We start from the raw sequence: 18,013 nt of genomic DNA on the forward strand, positions 1-18,013 counted from the left end.
CAAGGAACCACAACAAAAATTGGCAACCGCTGCAGGACTGGAAAGAGACCCGCAGAAAGGAAACGGCAGATTGGGGACGCTTTGCGGTCCTCTAGGGGCCCCCACAGGGCTAACAGAATTAAGGGTGCACCCAAACAAAAGGTAAGCGCTTTTTGCGACAATTTGGACTAAGAATTCTGTTGGTTTTGGGGAGGTCTCAGAGACTCAGAAGTGTGGAACCACTGTCGAAGGGTCTCTCTGGTCCAAAGAATCTGGCAGAATTGGGGGTTAACAGGTGGCTCAGAGGATTGATCGAGAACACTGCAGTGGGGGTAAGTACGAATAAGCTAATAAGGAGTTAAGTGAAGAAAAATTCCACGTGGTGCTGGTAAGTCCCTGTGGATACCGCTTCATACGAAATGAAGGTCTGAACAGGCAGAGAAAGGAAAATAGAAAAAATCCTCGTGGATACCGCCTTAAGAGATAAGGGTCTGAATAGACGAGGTGCATAGAGAAAATCCTCATAGGTACTGTCTTAAGAGATAAGGGTCTGAATAGACGAGGTGCAAAGAGAAAGTTCTGTGGATACCACTCTAGGTAGAGGTCTGTACGGGAAGAACGGAATAGGAAACAAGGACAGTCCGATATATAGTTTAAAGCGCTGGTAGATAGACGATAGACTAGGCATAGAATTAGAGTAAACAGTATTATCCAGCAAACGAACTGTAAATCTCTGAAATACCTTAAAAAGAGAGAACAACATGACAGGTTGTAGAGATTCTGAGCAAAAAATTTCCGGTAAATAAATGTGAGATCACAAAAACTTCAGAAAAATGGGAAAAAAGAACCAAGAACCTGGTCACAAAATGGCCAAGAGAAGGAACGTTTTATGTAAGCTTATGCGAAGAAATGGAGGCACTAATTAAAAATTACAAACCAAAAGATAAATCTAAGAAAAGAGAGCAAAAAAGAGAATGAGAAATGGAAGTGCTAAAACTCTTCAGAACGGAAGGAGAGAGGCTGAGGAGGACAGGTAGAATATTATTACAAGCGAGGAAGACACTAAGGTGCTGGAGAAATAGCCTGTTAGAGAGAGAGGTACAGTGAGAAGCTGGCCTCAGCTCCATACCTGGATGTGAAAGAGGCAGAAAGGCCCCCTCCCTATAATGAGGAAGGAACCCCTAAGCAGTGCCCCCTGCTGACTGGTACAGTAAACATGCAGGGAGAAGTACAAGTTTGGGATAATGAGAAGGAAAAAAGACAATACGAGAAGGAAAAAGCGGTGATATGGAAGGAGATACAGGCAGAAAGGATAAAGGTGGAACAGGCAAAGAGAGAAATGAGAGAAGAGACTGAACAGATGAAATACTTGAGAGAGGAAAAGGAGTATGAGGAGTATCGGTTATACCGTAGAAATGAACAGACTAGAAAAGAAAGTGGCTCATCAGGGCAGGAAGAGCTGAGGCATTCAAGAGGAAGTGGAAAGAAGATAGGAGACGAGAGTCTTGGAGAAACACAAGAGAGAAGGGAATCAAGCATGAGTAAGGATCATGAGGAGTCCCTGCCACAGGTGTACAGACACGGACAGGAAGAAAGAGAAGGTGACTCATTGGAGGAGCAAGAGTTAAGTGGTGAGAGAGAGGATGCGAGAATTTGTGGGGAAGAGGTAGGAGGCAGAAGCCTAGAAGAGCAGAAGGAGGCGGTAGGGAAGCGACTTGCGGAAGTAGAGAGAGAGCTAGATAAGTTACTGAGAGGGAATTGCCAGAGGAGATGTGAAAATTACTCCGGGGCCAACCAAGTATTGAATCAGGACAGAAAGGAAGGACTCCACAGGGAGACCGAGGGAAGAAGAGGAACGCGGAGAAATTTGTGTGGGAGACAGTAAAGACATACCCAGAGACGGATGGGGAGTCAGGCGAGGAGGAGAGCCAGGGCAGGTGGGAAGAAGGAGGAAGAATGATGCCGTTGTTAGTTAAAGGATCAGGACAAGTGTAGTATATCCCTTGGGGATCCCAGGACCTAGAAGGGCTGAAAAGCACTCTGCCCAGTCTACATGAAGGAGCAGAGAAATGGATTAGAGCCTTTGAAGAAGAAACGGCGGGACGATTATTGGCTATGGGAGATTTGAAGGCACTATTGATAAGGTTGATGGGAACCTCCAAATTTAACGAACTAATGGAAATGGCTGGCATAATAAACTCGAACGACCCGAGAACTGATGGAGACGGGTTTGACAGAGTGAGGCAGAGGGTATGGCAGGCCCTCAGGAAGCTTTATCCACCCAAAGTGGACCCCAAAGCCTTAAAGGGGGATCCACTGGGAGACACTGAAAACCCAGCAGCCTATGTAGAAAACCAGTTGAAAAGGTGGAGACTGGAGACTGAGCAAGAGGTGGAAAATAGCTTATTTATGACCTCACTGTTCTGACATAGCATTTTGGATGCAATGCCTCCGCAAGTAAAATCCGAACTGGAGGAAGTGGTTGGGCTGACGTCAATGACCCCACAAGAATTCAGAGACCACGTAGTCCATGCGGTTGAGAAATACTGGAAAGACAAACGAAGGTTGGCTGAGCAGCAGGAAGAGGTGCAAAGAAAGTTAAAACAAATGCAACTCGAAGAACTCAAAAAGAAGGAAAAAGAGAAAAGCAAAAAGATGCTGCCAGCAACCACGTGTCCGAGTACAGCCATCGAACTGAATGAAGCACTGCTATATGGAGGAACCGATCATACTGTAAGACAAGGGCCGGAAAACCCCATGCCAATAATCAACCTCTTTGGAGGAGCATTCCCACAAATGCCCTATCAGGAACAGACTAAATTCAAACAGCCCAGACAGGACTAGAAGTCCCAAGGAGGGGGACAGAGGAGCTATGGGCAGAGGGGACAAGTGAGGAAACAGGGGGAAAGAGAAGTAGAGAGATTGTGCTGGGGATGTAATCAGTCAGGTCACATGAGAAGAGATTGTCCGTTTACACCATGGCCTATCACACACCAGCAGGAACTGATAAGAAGGGAACTAAAGTTTAGCCAAGGACCAGCCCCCACAGGCCCAAGCGGACCTGTGAACCCCTATGCAAGGTATTAGGGGTGCCCCGAGAACTCGAGTGGGAAGGCACATTACCCAATGATAACAAGGGAGGCAGATGAGGAACCCATTGTTCAGGTTATGTTAGAAGGGCAACTGACACCAATGATGATAGATACTGGAGCCATGTATACTTGTGTACAGCCACAGTATGCCCTTCACCTTCCCATGTCAGGAAAGTTTATTAAGACAGTAGGGTTCTCACGGAAAACACAGTTGACACAGTGCATGGCTCCAGTGCAGTTGAGAATGGGAAATAAAGGAATTGTTTTGCCAGTGTTAGTATCTAAAGGAACTCCGATTAATTTGTTAGGCAGAGATGCCTTATTGAAACTGGAATTAAAATTAGAATGCAACAGAAATGGGCTGAGCATGGAAAGAGCAGGGGCTCAATTGATAGTGCAAGAAGATAAGAAGGCTAATGTCTTTTGGATAGGAGAAATAGCAGCAGATCAGATTCAGGAAACCTGGGAAAATGGAAAAAGGGCATGCAGGCTATATTACCCAGGGCTGTAATGCCCAAATCTGAGCTACATTATACAGTGATTTTTGACGAGACTCAGAACAGGGAGTTAGAGGAGAGATGGCACGTGGAAGCATGTACCCAACAGCACCTGGAAGGGGAGGCTGTGATAATTGGAAAGCAAGGGGCAGCTTTACAAGTTAAGTGGAACACCTTTTTAGAAAAATGGTACAAGATACCGAGGCTGCACCCCACGTAACGTTGTTGGTAAACAAGGGATATCAGTCTAAAGACTTAGGACCCTTAGTTAAGCGTGCTGAAACCGTAAGAGTGTGGAGGAAAATCACGCCGGAGGTGTGGATATCAGAAGACAACAATTGCATTAAAATAATGGTAGGGACAATGAAAGAGGTTGAAATATCTGACAAATGAAGTGATCCCAAGGTTTGGAATACCTACAGAAGTTAGCTCAGACAATGGTTCACCTTTTATCCAGAAAGTGGTCAAATTGGTACTACAAGCGCTGAGGATAAAGCAAAGATTTGGATGTGTATACCATCCTCAGTCGCAGGGCATGGTAGAGAGAATTAATGGAACCCTGAAAGCCAAACTGAACAAGATCTGTGCAGACACTAAACTTAATTGGGTCAATGCTTTACCGTTAGCATTGATAAGTTACCACATGCAAACTAATGGAATGACATGCCTGACACCGCATGAGATGCTAACTGGGAGGCCCATGCCAGTGCCCCAGTGGAGAGGGCCATATAAAGGACCTAGTTTGGAACAATTGGAAATAGAATTGAAACAATACATGCAGCAGCTAACTATGATACATAAGTCTATTTATGCACAGGAAAAACAGAAAGAGCCGGAGACTGTACAAGGGGAAGGACTGATCAAACCAGGAGACCAGGTTTACGTGCGACTTTTTTGGAGAAAGTGGAACGAGCCAAGAAGGGAAGGACCCTTTACGGTGACCAAGGCATCACCCACCGCAGTTCAGGTAGAAAGACGCTCCACCTGGTACCATCCGAACCACTGCACAAGGGCAGTCCTGCAAGGACAATCAGGTGAGGAGTCCGAGGTAAGTGATGCGGAGGAACAGTTAGCAGGAGACAGACAGGAGGAACAAGCCAGACACCTACACTGGAACAGCTTATAATGCAGTATCAGTTGAGCTATGAATGTTTTATGCGGAAAGGTGCTCATCCAGTGGGTCATTTCAGAGGTAGTGGCACTCAGATGTGGGATGTAACCCCAGGCGAAAGACACATAGTAGGTTCCCCTCCACCCGAAGGTACATTGGACGCCCAGACCATCCCCTTAGTAGACACCTGGTGGCTGTGTGGTGAGGAAGGAGGTCTAAGATCCACACTTCCCCTCAATTGGGCAGGTACGTGTACGTGTGTTATGCTACTTCAAGAAGTTATAGTATCCCCTGAAGTACACTTCAACACTGATATCTCTGAACAGCAGACACTATTGCGGAAAAGGAGAAAATATGAACCCGACTCGACGATTTAGATAGATAGTATAGGTCAGCCGAGAGGTATACCTAAAAAATTTAAGGCAAGGAATGAGATTGCTGTAGGCTTCAAAGCATTTCTACCCTTGATAGGAACTATTAAGAATGTTGAATGGATAAATTATATATATTACAATCAGCAAAGATTCATCAACTACATCAATGATGCATTGGAGGCCTTGGGACAACAGTTAGATGCAACTAGCAAAATGGCGTGGCAGAATAGACAAGCATTGGACTGGCTGTTGGCAGAAAAAGGAGGAGTTTGTGTGATGTTTGGAGAGCAGTGCTGTACTTTTATACCAAATAACACTAGTCCAGAAGGATCATTTACTAAGGCAATGTATAAGTTGAAAAGTCTAAGAAAGGAAGTTAAACAGAATGCAGGGTTCGGACATCAGTTATTTGACTGGTTAGAAAGTAGACTCGGAGGATGGGGAGCATGGCTGACTAAGATGGCAATAACTGTCGGTATTGTATTGTTGAGCTGTGCGCTTGTTCTGTGCTGTTTTCTTCCTTGTCTCAAGTCTCTTGTAGTGCGTGCTGCAACCAAACAATTTCCGATGCTCATGGCAATTACTGAAGCAAGCTTAGTGGAGAAAGAAGCACCGAAGATGTATTCACCCAGAGGTGAACTATTAAGTCTTAAGATGATCTGGTGTAATTTCCATTTGTTTTGGATGATACTAGTGAGAAAATGATGTGATGTTGTGATGACTTGTCTTTTGAAATTTTGAAGCTGAAGTATGGCACGGTCTGGTATTGTTTGGTGAAGGAATAGAAACAATCTGTCTCTTCATCTTCTCCCTCACCACCATTCAATAATCTAAACAACAAGGCAAAGGTTCACCTGCACCTCTTCCAACCTGGTCTACTATAACTGATGCTTACAATGTGGTCTTCTCTATAATGGTGAAACCAAGTGTGGACAAGACAACCATTTTACAGAGCACTAGCACTCTGTTCATAACAGCTATCTTGGGCTTCCAGTTACATGTCAATTTAACTCTTCACCACTTCCACCCAACCTGTCTGTCTTTGATCACTTCCACTGATAGGGGGAAGCCAAAACAAACTGCAAGAACACCACCTTATATTCCACTTGGGTGACATACAATGAAATGGCATGAATATTGAATTTTCCAGTTTTAGGTAACCACAATCTGGTGTTCCCCTCGCCACACATTCACATCTGTTCATCTAGTTCCCTTCTCCTTTTGTTTACCTTTCCTATCCCCTTCCCCCACCGGGTTCCATCTCCTATTATCCCCTCCCCACCTAGTTCCACATGTCACCTACCAGCCTCTATCACATCCTTCCCCTGAATTGCTATATACTGCAGGGTCTCAACCCAAATTATTGACTTCTACCTTTTGACTTCACAGATGCTTACTGACTCGATGAGTTATTCTAGCATTGCTTTTATTTTTACTGAGGGAGTACCTGACTGCTGTCCAACAGGAAATACTGTACCCTCATGATTATTGCATGTAATAATAGCAAAAAGAGATCGTATTGTCTTCTGTAGAATATGCAGGTTCTATTACATAAGACACCAAAATTACATTTGAGGAAGAGGGGATTGCTGGTTAATTTATCAATTGCAAAGCATAGAGAGCTTCTTGAAGCCATAAAGTAGGAATTGTGACTTAGCTCAAGCACAAGTGCCTGAAATAATCCAGAGGTGAAGGTATTTAACAAGAAACTCTACAGGTACAGAAACCTAGAGTAAGTGCAAAACCAGAATTATGTCCATAAAATAATTCAAATTTGGGTCAGATCAGAAATCATTAGCCCCTGGATGCAGTGCTCCTTGCATAGCTTGAGACTTGAATATGTCCGAGTGGAATCTTGGTGGTCATGCTTTGTTGAATTCTTTGGATTCTGTCAAATTACTCTTGCCTTGGGGCTTTTCCTCTGTATTTGCTTCTGTTGCAGTCCCAGTGGGGCTACCACTAAAGAACTGTTTTGTTTTGAGGTTAGAAACAGGTTTTACCTCTGTAACGTTCCCTCAGTAAGAAGTTTTGTGCATCCAACTCTAATGAGCTCAACCCCAGATGACTTCCTAACAAAGCTGCAGTAATTGATTATCCTTTTAAACCTGTGCAGGTGAATGTTAATTAAGATTCTATAATACAAATTAGGTGTGAGCCTCCAAATAAGTATTATGCAGAGAATACTATGATTACATACAGACTATATATGCTGCCTACAAGTGTGCCACATTAGGAACATGCCCAATGTTTTTATCAGACACATTAAAAGCTTTTTGACTGATACTGAATCATCTGTGCAAGTAATTGTTTACAGTGTATTTAAAAATCAAGCCAACATCTAGTCTAGCCAATAATAGAAAATCTTTTATATCATTAAGTATTTCTTTAGATTTCCTTTCCTGCTTAAGTATCTTGGAATCAAACTGTTCAGAGCATCGTATGATACAGCTCCGGGTAGTCAGACTATCTTGTCTGCATCCCAGTTATTTATGAAAGAGCAAATAACAGACCTTCGGGTGAATGAGGGGGTTGCATCTCAGATTCAGCAATATCCAGCTGCACAATATTCTTATTCATTTCATAACTGATTCTTATTACAGCAGATATATTAATTCCGAGTTCTCCCAACATGAGTAGGAATTGAAGATTCAGAAAACCTTGTATTATGATGTAGTGTTGAGGACCATCATCTGGTTCATCATCTGTAAAATAAAGAAAATGTTATTATCACAGTCACCCCCACCCACCTTTCTGAAGATCTTATATCATGCATTATTTCTCAAAAGCAAAAGAATTATCATAGCAACACGCACAAAATGCTGGAGGAACTCAGCAGGACAGGCAGCGTCTATGGAAAAGAGTACAATTGACGTTTTGGGCCGAGACCCTTCAGCAGGCCTGCTGAGTTCCTTCACCATTTTGCGTGTGTTACTTGGACTTACAGCATCTACAGATTTTCTCTTGTTTGTGATAGAATTATCACAACAGAATGTTACTGGAGTAATAATTTACAAGATTGGAAAGGGTTTCAAATAGACCTGATGTAGATAGAGAATTTAAATTCACTTAAATAATTAAACCTGAATTTTAAAAAGGTAAGTCATCTGGTTCATCATTTAATTTTTTTCTTTGGGGAAGGAAACCTGTCATCTTTAGTTGGTTGTCCTTTAACTGCCTTCTGAAAAGGACTTGAAAACTTGTATTAAACTATTGTTTACTAAACAGCTGTGAGAAAATTATGTTTAAGATCATCTGACATGAGATAGGCTCAACATAGGCTCAACATTTCAATTGGACAAGGGCATAACAAACTATAGTGGATTCTACAAAGTGCATATAGTCTTTCTCATTCTCTGAAATAATTACTTTAAATTATGATCCATTATTGAGTAGGATAAGAATTAATTTGGATAAGTGGGGGACACTACGACTGTCACTCTGGGGTAAAGTCAATATAGTTAAAATGGTCATAGCACCTCAGTTTAACTATCTTTCTATGATGCTTCTTTTAAATATTTCAGATTTGATCTACAAGCAATACAACAAAATTATTAGTGACTTTCTATGGGATAAGAAGAAGCCCAGAATTAAAATGAGTAAGATGTGTATGTCCAGGGACATGGGTGGGCTCAGTCTACCAGACGTCAGGGCATATAAATTATCCTTTGAAATGACCAAGTTAGCTAAACATTGGGACAGGGCTGATGTTGATTTAGATTGGGTATTTATAGAATGGAGCTTGGCTGCACCACATTCTCCCCTTAACATTCTCTCACAACATGTGGAAAACAAGACTAATCTAAATCCTATACTATTTCACTCAAGGAGTGTGTGGAGTACAATTCACAAAGCTTGTAAAATGTCACATTTAAATCGGTTATACTCCTTGCTCTGGAATAACCCTGCGATATGCATTGGGAAAAGAATGGTGTACTGGAAAGAATGGAAGATTAAGATGTAAATACAGTCAGTGATCTCTATGAGAATGGGATTTTTATGTTGTATGTGGATTTGCAGAGGAAATATAACTTTATAGATAAAGGGAATTTCTGGAAGTATTTACAAATAAGACATTGCGTTAGTAGCATATTCAAGCATGGTGGCCCACAAAGTAACCCTTTAACTGAATACTTTGCACTACCACAGGAAGTTCATAAAGCATCAGTGTTTTAGAAAATGTTCAAGCACTCTGTGGGTGAACCGTGTAACAATCTTAAAGCAGTAGGGCAGAAGGATCTTGGAAGTGATATTGAAGATAATGAGTGGTCAAATATTTTAACAAATGTGGGTAGACATATTAGGGAAGCAAGAGGGAAATTTATTCAGTTTAAGATATTATTGGACACCAACTAGACTCTACAAAATGGGGATTGTTGATAATAATTTATGCTGGAAATGTAAAAATGAGGTGGGCACATATTTTCACATGATTTGGGAGTGTTCCATGGTTCATCCATTTTGGTGTAAAGTTCTTCATTTGTTGGGGAATTGGTCGGGTCCTATAATGCCCTTGTGCCCACGGCTTTGTCTCCTGGGTGATAGGACAATGATACCTAATGTAAACAATGACAAATTTACTATTTTAAAGGTGGGTTTCATCACAGCTGCAAGAATAATATTGCAAAACTGGAAAAAACGCAGATGTCCCACTGTGAGGGAATGGACTGAGGAAATGGTTAAGATTTCAGCATATGTACACATGTTGGGAAGAATTAACAGTGACGGAAAAATGCAAGACGCGTGGGATCAATTTTGGTTGTATGTTAATTTAAACTTAAATTAGAAGTTTTTTTCTGTTTCTTAGTTTTATATGTTTTCTTGTCATGGGATGGCTGTATAAATATGCTGTACTGTATCTGCTCTATGATATGCTGTGCTGTTTTGTAAAATAAGAATAAATAATAATAAAAATTTGAATTACAAAAAAACGAATGAAGAGCTGAAAACTGGAACTGAACTGAACTAATTAGTCAATATTACCATTTTCAACTTTTGATCACTAACATCTGGAAAAATGTGCTGTACTCTAGCTTACTCAAACAATTAGGCACACGTTACATCTATGAGAGCTGTATTTGCTACTGAACAAATTATAATTTTTAGCTCACAGCAAAACTTCATCCTTATTAATTTCTGAGTATGCACGGGAGTACAGTCAGGAGGGAGTGACCCTGGAGCCCTCTTTGCTGTCTCCCGATCGTTTGGAGTCTCAGAATCTCATAGCATGGAATCCTCCTGCTGATGACCAAATACAGCTATGAATCACTGATATTTCATGTTGAACACAGTTTGGAAGGAGGTACAGAGGTAGCAAGAATGCAGAATGTAAATCTGATTCCGGGATACTCTTACTAATTAAGCCGGCAGTATCTTGAAAGGACCTCAGCTGAAGACTGTGTTTACAGCAGCCGGTGAACTAACAAGTCCTCTTAGGTCAACCAGCCAAGGATGTATCTTGCTGTGATATCACAGACAAATGTGACCACCACACAGGAATGATCTGAATGCTACGTTTATATTGAGGGTACTCTTCATCATTTCATGTACTCCTATCACTAGGCTAAATGTGAAAAAAATAAGAATGGACTGTAGCTCAAAACAGTCCATGTATCAGAAGTAGAATAGTAATCCACGACTTTGGCAATATTACCATGCTGATCAACCTCGTGCAATTAAATGAAGAAGATAGAAAAGTATGCTGGGAGAATCATTGGATGACAAACTGGTGAAGCTGCGACAAAAGACTCTTCTAACACTGTGGAAAATTTCCCAGGTATGTGGTGAACAAGACAGTAAGATGAATCCGATTTATCACCAATTCTCAATCATCAAGAGTGTAATGGAACAATGCTTTCAAGTGTAACAGAATCACCATCAACCTGTTTGCTAATGTTTGATTTAGACCATAAGATACGGAGCAGAATTAGGCCACTTATCTCATTAAGTCTGCTCCACCATTTCATCATGGCTGTTCCATTTTTTTTCTCAGTCCCAATCTCCTGCCTTTTTCCCATATCCCTTCATGCCCTGACTAATCAAGAATCTATCAATCAATGCCTTAAATATACATAACGACTGGGCCTCCACAGCCGACTGAGGCAACAAATTCCACAGATTCACTACTTTCTGGTGAAAGAAATGCCTCCTCATCTCCATTCTAAAAAGGATGCCCTCTATTCTGAGGCTGCGTCCTCTGGAAGAATTTAGGAAGATAGGAAAAATTTAGGAAGAACTAGACAACTGGGTGACCCGTTGGGGCACCCTTTGAGGGAAAGGTAGTGCAGTCTGATGTGATGTGCTTTGGAAATTAAAGAAGAAAAACTCAGTTTATTAAAGAAGAAAGACACGTAGCAAGGCAAATATAGCTCCTCCTCGTTTAATGAAGGACACTTTTGATGGCAACATTTCTGGTTGATCTGGTTGTGCCTTTTGTTGTCATTCTGGAGATGTGCAGTCCTTTCATCTGCCGTCTCTTCATCTCTTCTACTATTTGTTCTTTGTTCTTTGTCTCTGATCCTGGAGACGTGCATTTCTCAGCTCCTTTGTCTCTTCTTCTCTCCTCCTCCTGTGCCTGTTTTTGTCATTCTGGAGATGTGCAGCCCTTTCACCTCCCCCCCCCCCCCCCCCCCCGTCTCTTCATCTCTTCTGCTGTTTGTTGTTTGTCTCTGATCCTTGAGTCGTGTAGCCCTGGCCTCATCCGATTCTTGTTCTCTCCCTCTTCTTGCTGCTTTGGCGTCATCTCTTGACCATAATGTCCCCCTTCTCTTTCCACGCGGCATAATTAAGCTGATCGTTATTTTTAACCTTAATGCTGAATAGAAGATACGAACCAGCCTCCAGGATGTTGATTATTCTTGATTATGTGGTTGGCACTCTCTTAAATGGACGTGATATAGTCACCGCTGTCCTTTGACTATGGCAAAGGGTTTGATGGGTGTTTCAAAGTACTTCATTACAATAAGATTTAATTATCTCTTATTGATGGGTGGCAGTTTGATCTGTCCCAATCCTGCACATGCTGATGGTGATCAGCAGAAAGTGACCGCTCGAAATAGAGCTGCCCGCCCTTTTGCTCCACTTGGTGTCGCTGCTGAAACTGGCCGTGTGCAAGTGTCATGGTGTTGCATTACAGATTCCATTAAAGCTAGACTCGGCTCGTGTTGTGGAAAGCAGTGCCTGTTGATTGACGAGTAAGCAATTTTATACTAATATATAAAACCCTGAACTTTGCATGCATTCTGAAAGTTAGCACATTTTAAGTTGATTTAGTCAAAAAAAGTGCCGCTGTAATATTTGGGCTAATTGGAGGTCACAAACAGACCAACAGAGCATGAGAGTTCTAGTAGTATATAGATATCATGAGTCACAGCTTTCTTCAAATGTAGGTGAAGAACTTCAGCACTGAGGTGAGACTACCTAAAATCTGAACTAAATGTGACATGAAATTTTAGTTAAATGTACTGTAAGAGCAATGCATCAGTAACTTCGCCAACTAGAGTCAAAGTCTGCACAAACGTTCATTATTAAAATTACTAAAGGTCAATCAACTCAGCCCTGAAAATTGAGTTCTTCAGATCAGTGCCCAAATCTCAAACATCCTTAACTGATACATTTTCATCTTTCCCTTCATCAGATGCTCAGAAGTAGATTTATTTATTAATTACTGTTCAGTTCCGTTCCAGTTTTTAATTACATTTTTTCCTCATGAAATAGTCTGAGCATACACACAATAAGTTCTGAAAAAAATTAGGCTTGGCCTGGTAGGTGACAAGTGACAGATATGCCTGACAATATCCATGGAGATACAAGAGACTGCAGATGCTGGAATCAACTTTGATTGTCAACTCTCCAATTCCATCCACATATGCTGCCTGATCTACTAACTTTTTCCAACATCTTGTTCTTTGCTGACAATGGCCATCTTCAGTAACAGTAACACCTACCTGGATACTCATCAGTGTTATCAAAGCCACATTAATATTCTGTAGTCAGCAGAAATTTAGCTGGACTGGTGATGCTGGAGTTGTTCTCCAAGGAACAGACTAAGAGGCAATTGTACGATGGAGGCATTTAACATCATGAAAAGAACAGACAGGCATGATAGAAATATATTTCTCATTGGCCAAATGATCAACAACAAAGGGACACCAAACTAAGGTGATATGAAAAAAAATCACAAGTGACACTTTTTAATGCACTGAATATTTAGGTTCTGGAATGTTCTACCAGGAGTAATACTGCTGACATGATCAAATGCAGCAATCAAAAGGAATTTGGATATGTACCCAAAAGGAGAAGAAAAAAAAAATCAGTGTTTTAATGGGATCAGTAAGATTACCCTAGAAAGGGCTTGATGGAGCAAATACTCTCTTTCTGTAAACCATTCCCCAATTCAAATGGACAATAAAATAAGAGCCAACATGTGGCTTTACCAAAGATAACTGCATCCCATGAATGAATAAACAAATGTGTATTAAAACCATGAATGGTGAATCACACAGGAAAAAAAGGACATTTGAGAGAAACTTTGAGTTGCCCATGCTTCTATCTGCCCTGCCTCTCAATACAGAGTTTGTAGATTTGGAAAATGTTATTGAAAAGTCTCAATGGGTTGCTGCAATACATCTTGTAGAAGGCAATAATTTCATTACCCTGAGCTATAAGCTGTTAACTTTTTAATATTTATAAGTTTTTAAATACTGCATATGATAAGTCCATAAGGCATAGGATCACAAGTAGGCCATCTGGCTCATTGATTCTGCTCCGCTGTTCAATTATGGCGAATCCTTTTTTCTTCTCCTCCTCAACCCCAGTTCCTGGCCTTCTCCCCGTAACCTTTGATGCCATGTCCAATCAAGAATCTATCAATCTCTGCCTTAAATACACCCAACGACTTGGCCTCCACAGCTGCATGTGGCAACAAATTCCACAAATTCACTACCGTTTGGCTAAATAAATTTCTCTGTATCTCTGTTTTGAATGGGCGCCCCTCTATCCTGAGGCTGTACCCACTTGTCCTACACTCTCCCACCATGGGAAATATCCTTTCCACATCTACTCTGTCTAGGCCTTCGAAAATTCGAAAAGTTTCAATGGAATCTTTCTGAATTCCAGTGAATACAGACCCAGAGCTATCAAACGTTCCTCGCATGATAACCCTTTCATTCCTGGAAGCATCCTTGTGAACCTCCTCTAGACCCTCTCCAATGCCAGGACAGCTTTGAGGGGTCCAAAGATGAGGGGTCCAAAACTGTTCACAATACTCAAGCTGAGGCCTCACCAGTGCCTTATAAAGCCTCAGCATCACATCCTTGCTCTACTATTCTGGAGCTCTTGAAATGAATGCTAACTTGGCATTTGCCTTCCTCATCACTGACTCAACCTGCACAAGGGTTCGCAAGTCCCTTTGATTTTCAGATTTTTGGATTTTCTCCCCGTTTAGAAAAGTCCGCACTTTTATTTCTACTACCAATACTCAAGCTGAGGCCTCACCAGTGCCTCAGCTTCACATCCTTGCTCTTGAATTCTGGACCTCTTGAAATGAATGCTAACATGGTATTTGCCTTCCTCATCACCGACTCAAACTGCAAGTTAAACGTTAGGGTGTTCTGCAAAGGACTCCCAAGTCCCTTTAATTTTCAGAGTTTTGGATTTTCTCCCCGTTTAGAAAATAGCCCGCACATTTATTTCTACTACCAAAGTGCATGACCATGCATTTTTCAACATTGTATTTCATTTCCCACTTTCTTGCCCGTTCTCCTAATCTGTCTAAGTCCTTCTGCATCCTATCTGTTCCCTCAACACTACCTGCTCCTCCTCCAAACTTTATATCATCTGCAAACTTGGAATCAAAGCCATCTATTCCATCATCTAAATTATTTATATACAGCATTAAAAGAAGTCATCCCAACACTGACCCCTGTGGAACACCACTAGTCACTGGCAGCCAACCAGAACAGGATCCTTTTATTCCCACTCACTGCCTCCTACCAATCAGCCAATGCTCTAACAATGCTAGTAACTTTCCTGTCATACCGTGGGCTCTTAAGTTGGTAAGCAGCCTCATGTGTGGCACCTTGTCAAAGACCTTCTGAAAGTCCAAATATACATCCACTGCATCCCCTTTATCTATCCTACTTGTAATCTCCTCAAAAAATTCCAACAGGTTTGTCAGGCAGGATTTTCCCTGAAAGAAACCATGCTGACTTAGTATTATCTTGTCCTGGGTCACCAAATATTTCATTACCTCATCCTTAACAATTGACTCTAACATCTTCCCAACCACTGAGGTCAGGCTAACCGGTCTATAATTTCCTTTCTGCTGCCTTCCTCCTTTCTTAAAGAGTGGAGTGACATTTGCAATTTTCCAGTCCTCTGGCACCATGCCAGAGTCCAATGATTTTTGAAAGATCATTTCTAATGCCACAACAATCTCTAACACTACCTCTTTCAGAACCCTAGGGTGCAGTTCATCTAGTTCAGTTGACTTAAGTATCTTCAGGTCTTTCAGCTTTTTGAGTACCTTATCTCCTGTTATAGTAACTGAACCCACTTCTCTTACTTCACATACTGCAACATCAGGCATACTACTAGTGTATTCCACAGTGAAGACTGATGCAAAATACTCATTTAATTCATCAGCCATCTCCTTGTCCCCTGTTATTATTTCTCCTGCCTCATTTTCTAGCAGTCCTATATCCATTCTCATTTCTCTTTTATTTTTAAACATACTTGAAAAAACTTTTACTATCCACTACCCATAGTAAAAAACTTCTACTGTGATGTAAATATTAGTTGGTTTATGTTCCCTCAACAAATCTGACATCGACCAGGAAAATCAAATAAGAACTGCATTCTTTCTCCCAATGAAAACAGTGAATATTGCTGCATAAATGTAACTATTTGATGCATTGAGGGTCTATACCTCCATCCCACTGAACTGCTAATGCAATGTGGCAACTAGATATCATATTCTCAATACCAAACAAGGATAAAATGTGTTCGGCAACAAAAAAGGAGAAATCCATACTCTAATTTGCAACAGGATTATTTTCTCTTAATGCTAAATCATTTTCTACAAGGCTTAAAATTATTAATGGAGACTTACTTATGCATCTATCTATAACCTCCACTTCACCCCGCTTTAATAGTTTAGTAGTCTTTTTGGCAACTGGTGGTTCAGGAGATTTCTTTTCTACTTTGCCTTTTGCTTTGCCTGCAGACTTTTTGTCAGTTTTTTTCTTGCCAGCACTTGGTAACACCGTTGCCTCTGCTTCCCCCGTGGGCTATAACAAGTAAGACAAGAAAGAAGTGAAATGAATTAAAATTCCAAAATATCTTTGATAGCAGGTTACCATAAAGCTCTGACATTACCTGCACCACGTTACTACTTGTATATTGTTTATTATTGGTAAATGGATGTGACATTTATAAATAGTTAATTAATGTTAAATTAGCAGAAATAAATTGTCACTTGAGTTGAGCTTTGTGAACATCATGTGAATAATCAGCACAGGAGCCAGGGCAGGGCAAGGGGTAATTCACCAGAGGGTGCTATTGTCTACCATCATTGAATGATCAGTTGACCTTAAATGCTAACTGATCTGGAGGTATGGTAAAGATATTGTGCACATCCCACAGCATATAGGAGTCCCACTTCATTTAGATAATAGACCATTCTTTCCAGTGTATACCCTGGTGTTAACTCCAGTAAGATAGTTCTTTCACCATGAGAGCAGTAGTATGAACTAAGTTCTTCTCCAGTTATAATACACTTGCTGTTCCCACCTCCAAAACTAAAATAAATTAATGTTCTTGCTTGTGCCTTAGGATCAGCCAAGCTGAGCCTACTCTCAGTTGTCATAATTAGCATTTTAAGCCTTCCTCATGCAAAGCAGTTCACGATCAATATCTACCACAAGTTCTGATATGTCTCCAGCCTACAATCTTATAAACAGAAAGTAGCTTGTGTAAACACCGAGGCAGACAAGAAACATTAATAATAGTTCATAAGTATTATACATCTTTATATATGGTGGATGTATCAGATGAGATAATTTGATAAAGGGCTCTCAAAACCCCATCAGAAACCCTAGTGTTTCATGCAAGTCCTATTTTTCTACCTCGAAGTATCAGCATACAGGGAAATGCAATACAGTCTGCAGCACCTTTGATCCTATAGATACTTATGTACATGACCTACTTTCTACAATATTTTGCTTTGCATATCTTTCCCATGAAGGGAGTGATTACTCCTTTTGTCACATTGAGCTTCAGTCAACTCTTATATGGTGGTCTACATCTCACGTAGTGTCAGTGCTTAAAATTTGTCATTAGAGATATTTTCAGCGTCATAGGTTGAAAACTGATGATGATCTAATTGAATTATGCAATGTGAGAACTTAAGGCATAACAATTGATAATCACAAAAGAAGAGGCTTGCATTGTTTGTAAAGGATGTGATTCTTCTGTATAAATAGCTAGAACAAATTTCAGCTGAATGGAACAGACACAAGATGAAAATATAATTCAAAATGAGCAGAAGTATTTAATCCATCTAAACTCATCCATCTAAGATTCTAATGTTGCTTGCTTGACTTGCTCAGTATCTTCGCAATACAGCATATTCATTTTATCTAATTTTCTATCAAAAGGTGAAATAATATGTCTCTGCAGTTCCTATATGTATATATACAGTTCCTATATCAAACAATCTGATGCATTAAACCAAGAACTTCTAATCCTTTCCAGTTTTCTTCCTGATCATTTTAACTGGACAACTACAGGACTAGAGAAAATGTTTCCCATTATCAAACAAAGCTTCTGATAACTTAAAATAAAGATTGCTTTACATTTTCTTGACATAATTTTTTTAGACCGTAAGACATTGGATTAGAATTGGGCCAATGAGTCTGTTCTGCCATTTCATCATGGCTAATCCATTTCCTTCTCAATCCCATA

General features: G+C 40.7%; 1 protein-coding gene across 4 annotated transcripts in view; it reads right to left on the reverse strand.

Moving 5' to 3' along the window:
- Window positions 1-18,013, reverse strand: part of spag17 (sperm associated antigen 17) — a 319,678-nt gene that overhangs the window by 266,285 nt on the left and 35,380 nt on the right. For all 4 annotated transcript variants that reach the window (XM_073045385.1, XM_073045386.1, XM_073045384.1 and 1 more), the window contains exons 7-8: window positions 16,161-16,338; window positions 7,564-7,755 (exon numbers count right to left, since the gene is read on the reverse strand). In XM_073045385.1, the coding sequence (XP_072901486.1) occupies window positions 7,564-7,755; window positions 16,161-16,338 (370 nt within the window). The remainder of the gene's footprint in view (window positions 1-7,563; window positions 7,756-16,160; window positions 16,339-18,013) is intronic.

This window comes from Hemitrygon akajei, chromosome 5, assembly GCF_048418815.1.
Source record: "Hemitrygon akajei chromosome 5, sHemAka1.3, whole genome shotgun sequence".
In the NCBI taxonomy this organism is placed as follows: Eukaryota; Metazoa; Chordata; class Chondrichthyes; order Myliobatiformes; family Dasyatidae; genus Hemitrygon; species Hemitrygon akajei.